Source organism: Callorhinchus milii, unplaced genomic scaffold (assembly GCF_018977255.1).
Source record: "Callorhinchus milii isolate IMCB2004 unplaced genomic scaffold, IMCB_Cmil_1.0 Scaffold11, whole genome shotgun sequence".
In the NCBI taxonomy this organism is placed as follows: Eukaryota; Metazoa; Chordata; class Chondrichthyes; order Chimaeriformes; family Callorhinchidae; genus Callorhinchus; species Callorhinchus milii.
In genome coordinates this window covers 10,858,180-10,868,783 of record NW_024704752.1, presented here as the reverse complement: position 1 = coordinate 10,868,783, position 10,604 = coordinate 10,858,180, and the positions used below count along the sequence as shown (strand labels likewise).

At 41.5% G+C, this 10,604-nt stretch overlaps 1 protein-coding gene across 3 annotated transcripts; it reads right to left on the bottom strand.

Annotated features, from left to right (window-relative positions):
* Positions 1 to 312: 312 nt before the first annotated feature.
* zgc:103559 (allantoinase, mitochondrial-like) lies at positions 313 to 9,733 on the bottom strand. 3 transcript variants are annotated; one of them, XM_007907891.2, is made up of 11 exons: positions 9,460 to 9,733; positions 8,707 to 8,858; positions 6,784 to 6,898; positions 6,346 to 6,492; positions 5,243 to 5,294; positions 3,801 to 3,900; positions 3,271 to 3,457; positions 2,697 to 2,835; positions 1,835 to 2,007; positions 1,717 to 1,749; positions 313 to 928 (listed from the first exon to the last, which is right to left on the bottom strand). In XM_007907891.2, the coding sequence occupies exons 1-11, from the start codon at positions 9,607 to 9,609 to the stop codon at positions 788 to 790; spliced, it is 1,389 nt and encodes a 462-aa protein (XP_007906082.1). In that variant the 5' UTR covers positions 9,610 to 9,733; the 3' UTR covers positions 313 to 787.
* Between the last annotated feature and the right edge of the window lie 871 nt (positions 9,734 to 10,604).

Here is a 10,604-nt window from a genome sequence, read left to right as displayed (position 1 = left end):
AACTGTGTTCTGAATTTATATTCCTCTTTCAAATTTTTGAAATAAGTCAGTATTGCTGCCATGTTTTCCTACCAAGCAAATCCTTTGGTTTGGACTAGTGTTCAAATCCTGCCCAAAATAGATGGGATGAAAGGTTCTTTTCTCCTAATGCTGTCTGTAATCATTATATATGGAATTGGTTAAGCCATTGAATGAGTTAAGAGAGTGAGGAAACCCTGTATAATATTCCAATAGTAGGTGCAATGATTGGTATAGAAGGATTAGTTTTTAGATGTCCTTTGTACAACCTAGACCAGAGTAGTGATCCGTGAGTAGAGATTAAATTAAACCACTTTTATTAAATTGTGGATTTACACGTATTCCAGCATTCCAACAAACTCTTGAATTTATTACAGAAGTGATATATTCCTGCACACATGAATGAATGTTTAATGCGTTTAAATGCTGCCATGTGTCAACCAATCGTACAGTAATAGCTTGCATAGTAACACGCCAGTGGAAATGTCTTTTATGAGCAATTCAGAGGAATCAACATTTGAGTAGAAATCTTTGTGTTGTGTGGATGTGCTGAGAAATGAGATTGAGTGCAGATCACGTTTAATACTAACATAAAATGTATCCGGTGGGATTCTCTTGAGTTATTTTACCAGCACCTTCTCCCTCCTCCCTCACCAACAATACCTTGGTTTTAGAAGTGCAGTGAGACAGAAGAAATCACACTTTACAAAGACTGTCAGAGTGTAAAAAGAAAGATTGAACACGTGTTTCCTCATTATTCAGTACATGATCATGTGGCGCTGTTGGCATTGACCAGGATGTGTTCCCCACTGGGTAGGGTGGGGAATTGTCCTTGGAGATAGACAATGTTGCCTCGGACAATGGTAATAAAAACTTCACCGTACAGTCTCCGTCCAAGGTAAGGGGTCAGCTGAAATTCAAACACAACACAGCCGTCAGGTTTATTCCTAGCAACAAAGGTCAGCAACAATCACTTTCAGGTCAGATCTAGCACAGTTGGATACAGAGTGCAACTCCCCTACTCTTCTCCATTTCCCATTCCTGATATCCTTGAGGTTTCTTAAAGTGAAGTTGACAATTTAATGCCAGGAAAGGCAATTTTTTTGTCATGCCTTTCAAGAAAGGTCTGAGGCTGGCCAAACTACTTTCATTTAGAGGTGGGGGAGGGGTGGGGGGGTTCCAGCCAAACTCAAGCAGAGATATTTACCATATTCCTTGCGCTGGAATGTTGATTGCAGAAGTGAAAGGGAAATGTGCCAACTCACTTGCCAGCTAGGAATTCGATCTCGCTGCCTTAGTTGGTAGGTACCTGGTCTCTCAGATCATCTGTCACTTACTGCCTGAGTCAAGGCATACCCAGCACCACTTGTTTCATGCTCACTGGATCAATTATTGAGTGCTGGATTCAGTACCATCTCTCTCTCACTCACACACACTGCAGGAGTGAGGATCAATCCTGGAGCTACCTGTGTGCACTCACTGCCTCACGCAGGTAGTTTTGGCAGCTTTTAGATCAGTTGTTCATTGGAATGTCTCAAGAGATGGAATATTGGTTCTCTTTGTGGAGCAGAGACACTGGCATTGACCAGCTTCAGTCTCCTGCTGAACAATCGATCAATATTATGTCAGGCTGAGCTCCCTTCTTGACCTTAACGCTTCAGATTGTTTGAGAAAAGAGCATTTCTTAAACACACTTACTTTGTTTTTGTGGTAAATTATGGACTCCTTTACCTGGAAAGAAATAATCAATTGTCACTGAAATTGTACGCAGGTGTGAAAACATCTAAATGCCTGTGGCAATGTCCGATTAACCTACCTCAAACTCTTTGTCAGGATTCCAAACAACGAGGTCTGCATCCTTACCAGGGGCAAGAGATCCCTTTCTGTCCTCAATCCCACACAGTTTAGCTGTGTTCTTACACATCAGGTTCACTGTATCATGCAGAGTGAATCCTCGCTGACGTGCAGCAGTCCAGAACAAAGGGAGTCCTACAAGACAGATGCATTTGAGAAACATCTGCAATAAGTGCTCATTCATTCATCTCCCCCCACCCTCCATTATCCACAGCAACTGCAAACATGCCTTCGTGCTACTAGCACTTACTTACAGTATATCGTATAATATTTTGTAAGGGAGGGTATAAACTCAAACTCTTTCTAAAGTCTTTGGCAAAAGGTTCCTATATACACACATTCCTCTTGAAGCTACTTCTATTTAAAGAAACATTTTGTTCAAAAAAAGTTTGGAAAACAGTGATGCAATTGTTTAAATGCCATTGCGTTGCAGAAATGTCTCACTGGCAGGAAAGTTGGCATCAGAATTCAGTTACTATGAAGCTGACTCTGGAGCGTTTCCAGAATGTTGTCTCATAGCCCCTGTGAGATTTTTAGGAGTTCATCAGATCAAAGTAAAGTGTTGTATATGGACTGTATTGTATGTTAGGTTTTCACAGTTATCCTTTCATCTCTGTAATTTAGTTTTGAGTCTAAACTAATGGCATAAAAATGTCTCCTTTTTTCAGCAACTTTCAAGACGTGTTTGCATATGTCTTTTCAGGGTATTTTTTTGTTAAGTAAAGCTTACCTAAAATGTGTTAGATCATTTGTACTATCATTAACAAGACTCATAGAAGCATTCTGTACTTAATTTTAATGTGGCAGACAGTAATTTGACTCACCAAACTGCAGAGAGGAAATCCCTCCCCAGGCTGTCATAAAGTCTCCAGTCTCTAGGCGTTTGAGATCTGCTGTACATGGCGAATGGTCAGACACCACCATATCTATTATCCCAGCTTTCAGTGCAGACCACAATTTCTCCTGCATGAGATGGACAGAGAGGGACTGGTATGACTTTATAGATCGATCACAAATAATTCTTAATAATCCTTGCATTTGATATAACGCCTTTCATGTCGGGATGACGAATCAAAAACTTCACAGAATCTACTGTAAAGTTTAGTGACTGTGTTTTGCAGAAGAATGCAGCAACCAATTTGTGCACAGCAATGTCCTACAAACAACCATGTTTGTAGGACATTGGGCGATTGTTGGCCAGGACACAGGGAGAAACTCCCTTCTTACTGAAAGGTGAAGGTTGCTATCTATTGAGCCAGGCTGACAAAATATAGTCCATAAAGCTTCTCCTCAAGGACATAGTGGGCTGTATAGTAAACTAACTGTATAGTAGATGTACTCTGAATAAAAGTGATAGTGTGAACAAGGTTCAAGTTCATAACAGCGGAAAATTGTTACCTGGTTGCATCTGCCCCTTATGGGAGGGCAGCACTTGTAGTGTGTGGCTCCAGTTGGTATCTCTTCAGCAGCTAGTGAGAGGTAATGGTGAGTGGTTTCTACAGTTAGTGGAGCCCCAGCCTTACGAGCTTCTTGTATAATGGGCACAGCTTCCGCCGAGGAAAGGTGAACAATATGACAGTGGACTCTGGGCAGAGAAAAACAGTCAATCAGTGGCTGTCTAGAAGTAACAAACATTTCGCATTGGTTTAAGCAAGCCAGTTTTTAGGTCTTCTCATAGACCTATTTTTGAACAATACAATATTACATTTGTGCAGCGCATTTCACATCGGGAGGACGTCCTGAGGCACTAGACAGTCACGGATTTAGATCTGAGCAGGAGAGGGGGATTGAGGTAAGGGAGGGTGGAGGGCAGGGAGGGTAGCCATAGGCACGGTTGAAGAGGATGGTCTTGGGTTCAAATGTAGCCCAAGCATGCCAAGTATTTATATTTACAAAGACTGAAACAGGCCACTTGGCAGCACACTAACCTGTACTGAAAACACAGTTTAATAACTATTCGAATGGCTTCCAATTCCATATCATCAGTGCGCGAATTGAGGAATGTTGTGTAATCACGGGGATCTGGGGCTGGCAAAGGAACATATAAACCACAGTCACAAGGGCACAGAGGTATGAAGATGGATGCAGGATAAAGTGATCACCTATGCAGAAACAGTGATACGAACACAGAGATGTAAAGATCCAGTGCCTGGGCTAGAGACCATGATAAAGACAGATACAATGGCACTGCGAAATGGCACTGACTTATGTGCAGAGACAGCAATATATTAGATACATATATTTTTGGTCAGGCGGGTGTCTGACACATGTGGAAACCCATCACTATGCTTAAGAGTATCCAAACCAAGCTGAGATTTCCATGCATCCCACTTACACATGGAAATCCTAGAGATAGATTGTTGGAATGAAATGCGCACTCCTGACTGGAGGGACACATCCTGCTTACTAATTCCGGAAAATATAAGGCTTAAGTTAGCAAGAGCCAAGACTTGGGGACCCCAGAGTGTTCGTTTGGGTTGGAGTCTAACCAGCTAAAACTGCATAGGTTGCCATTGATAGTGCTGTCCGACAAGCTTTCCCGCTGCTTGTTTAGCTAGGACCACCCTACCCACTAGGGCTTTGGCTTGCAGGGTTAACAGGAACTGAGAGGGATGACTCCCAGCCCCCAGTGATTGGTCTGTCCTTCCAAGTCCTGTCAATGAGTCAGGCTGGCTGTGATATCATCAGCAGTGCCCTGGAATACTACGGACCAGCCTGGCTCAGGAACCAGACTACCGAGACCACCACAGAGGGCTGGCTCGATTCCAACATTCCGTTGCCAACCATGACACCTTGGAGCCAGTTCAGCTTCAAGGAGGCCCCATTCACCTCCCCCCACCCCCCACAAGAAGGATAATTACTAGTTGGTCATTCGACATCCGACAAGCATGGTTTTGAGCCTCACTTGGTGGGTGTACAAGGAATTCTCTGCGAGCTTCCACGGTGGGCAACCCATGTCAGCATGAAATACGTGAGAGCATTGCCACCGTCTTCCTGTCCGCAGCTCGTGCACACATTCTTCCCATTGAGCAATGGTTCCACCAATTAGACGTGCAGAGTTTAAGCATCAGCTGCTTGCCTCTCCACAGTCAAGGGGGATTCCGGGTGCTGGACGTACGAATGCGTGTTTACGAACTCAGACTCCAGATACATAGATATAAGGATACTGACACAGGGATAAGGTGACGCCGGTGAAAAGACATCAATAAGGACACAGATATAATAACTCAGTGATACAGAGATGCAGTGATATAATGACAAAATGCAATGGAGTCGGAGAGTGACAAAGCTGCACTGACACAGTGAAACGGTAATACCAAACCATCTCGGAGTGTGCCCAGTGATGACTCCTCAAGTGTTTTGTTCTTACCCTCGCTGTGTATTGGAGGATTCACTCGCTCCAGTTCTTTTTCTGCATGGAACTGTGAAGAAGCAAACTATTATTAGTTTTCAACTCTTTGAAAGCAAGATTTCTGCTCTGTAATATGGAGCACTCGGATCTGGTGCTCTCTTCCTCTGTCAGCATCAAACACTTTCAGTTCAGGTACAACACAGTCAGATACAGTGCAAAGCTACATGAATTCTACTCTTTACCCACTCCCAGGTTAGCAGTTGAACTTTGTTTATCCTTACTGCAAGTGCTCTGATGTCATGTATAGCAAGTTACTTCTACTCTACCCAACAGCATGGCTTCATTCTTGCTTCAGAAATATACTCCTGGTGGTTTAATATTGTTGATATTCTTCTTTCAAAAATGCAAAGTATTGATCACTTAGTTTGGCAGATTAAGAATCTTTATATTCCTGTATGGGGAAAGCATTCCATAATAAGAAGAATAAGAATCCTTGCATTTGATAAAGCGTCTCATGTTGGAAGGATGTCTCCAGGCACAGGATTTACTCTAAAGTGGAATGACTGTAAATATTTTGTGGTTGAACAAAGTGGACTCTGGAACTTGAATTGAGAGTGCTACTAATTGAGCCAGGCTGACGCACAACTTGTTTGTAAACCTTTTTGGCTCACAAATCTGCACCTCCATCTACAGCGTCGTTAGCTGAAGGCCGAATCTGGCTCTACTTAACAAGTTGTTCGGATGGAATTCCTACAGGATGGCTTGGCTCTGTCTAATCAGAAGAGGAGAGTGCTCTCCATTTCGGCTGCTGTGACTTTCTAATTGGGATAAAGGGCTATACAGCTATGTGTACGCAGGATGCATACCCACGATACACTATATAATTTGTTGTTGTTGATGGTAAACTCAAAAAGGACACTGCAACTGTGTAATCAGGGGTATTCTCCGTTCACAATGCTGTGTTCTTTCACTGGATCGGTTTGCACTCTGCTATAAATTCGCCTAGACCAGAGCTCTGCTACAAACAGAACACTTGACCTTTGAAGTTTATTGTTCTTAGTGGAGATAGGATTGAGCTGTGCGTATTTGGCTTGCTGATGAGGGAGAGATTGTATATTTACCAGTAGCACACAGCCTGTACCCTGCAGCTCAGCCATGGCTGCCTCCAGGTCCACCTCAGCCACATGAGGGAATTCGTCCACACCGCTGTGGATCAGGAAACACTTGAAACCCGGGACGCCGGCCTTAATCATAGGGAGAAGTGCAGACTGGGGAAAGAAAGGGAGACTGGGGAAAGAAAGAGAACCGACACATGCTCCCCCACAACACATATATCAAGAGTCGGATTATATCGATGCTTGATTGGTTGTATCCCACGGTCATGCCATAGTAAGGAACTTCAGGTCCTGCCATAACGAGATATCCACGAAGAATGAAGTTATTAAATCCTTCAGTGCCCTTTTGAAACACATTCTAGAGAACTCGATGGAATGACCACGGAACCCAGGGAACAGAACCTGCTAGCGATTACATAGAATCGGAAAAGATGAATAATTTACCTGGTTGCCTGGGATAACACCGCCCCAGAATGCAGTGTCCACAAAGCACTGGCCTCTGGCCATTTGAAGTTTCATTTGGAAATTCTCAAGTGTGGTTGTCGGTGGAATGCTGTTCCTGCACACATGGAAAAAGTTAACAGATTGTTGTCCACACACATCATTTACATCTATACAGTGTGATTGCTCCCTTGACAAACACAAACAGTGTCACTTGATCCAGTGCTGCTATTAAGAGGACAGCAATAACTCCAATATAAGTTTGTGCCACTAGGTGATGCCATCCACACACCATTCAAACTAATATTTTTTCTCAAGGTTCACCTTGAGAAAATACATTCTATTTTCACTAATAAAGCCACTCGTAATTGCAACATCAAACATTGCAGGCTTCTAAATATTCCCAAAGAGATGTTCTAAACAGTTAAATACAGTAGGACTAATAATTTGGAAAGAATTTTTTGAACTGTAGCATGAATAGCAAATTTATTTCTCTTAGACTTACTTATGATTATATGGTGAGACTGATATTATATTAATCCTTGTGTTTGATATGGTGCCTGATCACATCATCGACAACATCTCAAAGCTCTTCATAAGATTTTACTGTGAAGTGTAGTGACTGTGTATTCGTAGGCAAATGGGCAGTCAATTTCCTCATGGATTGATCAAGTGGTAAGCAATGATAATTAAGCCATTAAGCAATCTTTCTAAAATTCTACTACTTAAATCAGGATGAGGCTTCACTTGATGCTGTCTTTGGTTGAATTGTCTGCCAAACTCAATATCAAGTCTTAACGTGTCAATAAGGCACGTGAGGGAAACACTGGAGGTTGCAAGGGGACTTCTATGGAGATATTGAACACCTTCAGAAAAAGGGGATGGAATAAAACTGATGACAATAAGCAGTAAAATATCTGTCATGTTTAAAGCTGCTATAAAGTACTTAAGGCTGTTAATTGTGCATCTTTAATAATTTGGTCACTCAATCCATGGCTGTTTGTGCAACACTGCTGTGTGCAATTGGCTGCTGCGTTTCACCCACAAATATAATCAATCCACTTTACAGTATATGCTGTTGAGCGCTTTGAGATGTCTAGAAGACATGAAAAGCACTATATCAAATGCAAGGATTATTATTATTTATCTTACCTTATACAGTATATCAAACTGACGCTATTTAAATTTCTGCTGAAGGCTTCTGCATTAATGTGTTTTCAAAATTGCACAAACAATTTGATGCTAATTTACTAAATGTCAAATGTTTCAGGGGCAGGCAAATTACATATGGTAATGTTCCTCATATTGAGAAGTGTGCTAATGCCGGGTTTTATATAATTTTCCATTCATTCATATGTGTACTGAATACCACGTACTAATGTAAGTTGGGAAATGTCTGTGAGAAATTTAAACTTGCAGGACTAGATCCTCTAACAAGACCTTAACAAAGTAAAAACAAAATGCAAAATACTGCAGTTGCCGTAATTCTGAAACAAAAACAGAAGTCGCAAGGAACACTCAGCAGGTTAGGCAGCATCTATGGAGAGAGGAAAGTGAGTCAACATTTCGGGTCCACGACCCTTCGTCAGGGAGGTCTATGATTATTTTGATCAGTAGAACAAAATAACAAAAAATCTAAGTAAATTGGAGGGAATTGATGGGAAAGCTGTGGGAATAATACGAGTTTCATACAAAAAAACATGTTTGATGCTGCATTATAATTGTGGGGTTTAGAAGTCTAGCACATTTGGGTTCATAATATAGAGCAACCTATAGGCTTAACCTTCCAGTATATTGGCTCGCATGTCATTCAAATTTCCATTCGCAATCATTGAATAAACATTTCTTGATAATTGAAGGAGATTCATTAATCCTTGGAGGAAACCACTTTATCTCTAAGTTGATTCTCATATCCCAGTTTCTTACAGAGGCATGTCAACAATCGTTGTTATTCCTCCAGCTGCCGCAGACTTTGTTGCTGTCCAGTAGCCTTCCCAGTCAGTTCGGCCAGGCTCATTAACATGGACATGACTGTCCACAATACCAGCCATCACCACGAGGTCCCCGACATCCAGAATCTGCCCAGAGTCAATCATTTATGAAGGTCAGAGAATACAAATAGCAAAGTAGTGCAGCATTTTATCAATTATTAGCCTTGGATTCACCTGCCTGAAATCTCTTAAAGTGACCATGTCAATCTAATTGGACAGGTGCAGTCCGAGATAAAGCCACAGTCCACTAGATACAGTATCACCATATAAGGACACAGCAAATAGTGTATTTCGATTCAATACTGCTATGACAGTGTACTTTTATCTTTATTAATTTATAAAGTATAAGGTAATTCTTAAATTCCATTTCCCAGTGGATTAATGGAATTTTGTGAAACACAGTTCCATGTGCCTCATATCCCTAGTCAAAGTAGCAAATAAACATTTGGATCTAACTAGCCAATGGATATTTATTTAATTATCACCACCAGTCGACAATTCAGTGTCTTTGGAGAGCAGTAAATTCTCACCATTGGCGGACAGTTACCTTCAAAGCGTCTTTCTGCGTCCTCACCGCACAATTCCCAATAGCAGCACAGATAAAAGAGGCCCTTCTGCTCATTTGATTTCATTGTTCCAGAATACCATCCCTACTGTTAACACACCAGTTCTTTCACGGTTGTTTTACCTTCTCTCTCGGTGTTTGTGCTGATGTTCTTCCATCAGTGAGAATCTCCACAATTTTTCCCCCTTTTATGACAATGTCAGCTGGGCAAGTTCTGGAGTTCAACACCACCCTCTTGCTCCTCACCATAGTTAATTCAGACCCCACTTCCATTTCTCAAGCAACTGTTTGGAATCTAACAACCCAACAATCTCTGATCGCTGGAATCAGGTGGAACACTTAAACTGACAGAGCAGGTCTAAGCAACAAGTTCAACAAGTTCAAATGGACATAGAATCACGCACAGGACAAAGTCCTTCAAGTGCAGGAGTATGATAGGTGTGTTACAGTAGCATGTGTTGTACTATTGCAGAAATGCGATAGGTGTGTTACAGCAGATGAAAATGTTATGCAGATGAAAATGAAAATAAAATGCCTCCTGATCAAAAACACCTAGCAAATTGTAAAGCAACTTGTAACTCGCCAGAACTATTTTAGAATAGTCTGAGAGACTCTGTTATTTTCTGTTAGAGTTGGAGTCCTGTAGCTCAGTGGTTAGAGCACTCACCTCGCAAGCGAGAGACCTGGGTTCCATTCCCGGCAGGGCGAAACCTTGGGCAAGTTTGCTGACTCCACACGCCTGATAATAATCCCTCAAGAAGAAAAAAAACAATAATAATTTGGTCACTCAATCCACGACTGTTTGTGGGACACTGCTGTGCACAATTGGCTGCTCCGTTTTGCCCACAAAATATACAGTCAATTCATTTTACAGTATCTTTTGTGAAGCTCTTTTGAGATCTGAAAAACGCTACATCAAATGCAAGGATTATTTTATTGTTTATTATTTAAACTTTGAGAATTTACAAAGAAAATGCTTTGGTAAAGCGGTTAAATATTAAATGTTTGGGGCACATGTATGTACCAGTTCATAGATCATATTAGTTTGTGCAGCAATTGGTCTCAGTTGCAAAGCTAAAATTGATTGCCTTGTGATAATCCAGTGCAGTATTCAGATGAGATGTTAAAGCCAATGTTTAGATTATGGGTTGATGTTAAAAATTCCATGACATTTTTAGAAAAGAGTTTCTCCTGGTGTCGTGGCTGAAATTCTCCAGGTGAAATGTCTTTGATCTCATGGCTTTTTGGGGGACCTTGTCGCAAATGGC

What these genes read in the sequence shown, in the direction of transcription:
- zgc:103559 (XM_007907891.2), bottom strand. Translation starts at nt 9,609, where the DNA reads ATGGAAGTGGGGTCTGAATTAACTATGGTGAGGAGCAAGAGGGTGGTG. An exon ending in ATCCTGACAAAGAGTTTGAG is followed by an intron (nt 1,750 to 1,834) that starts GTAGGTTAATCG and finishes ATTTCTTTCCAG; the next exon opens with GTAAAGGAGTCCATAATTTA. An exon ending in TAATTTACCACAAAAACAAA is followed by an intron (nt 929 to 1,716) that starts GTAAGTGTGTTT and finishes TTTGAATTTCAG; the next exon opens with CTGACCCCTTACCTTGGACG.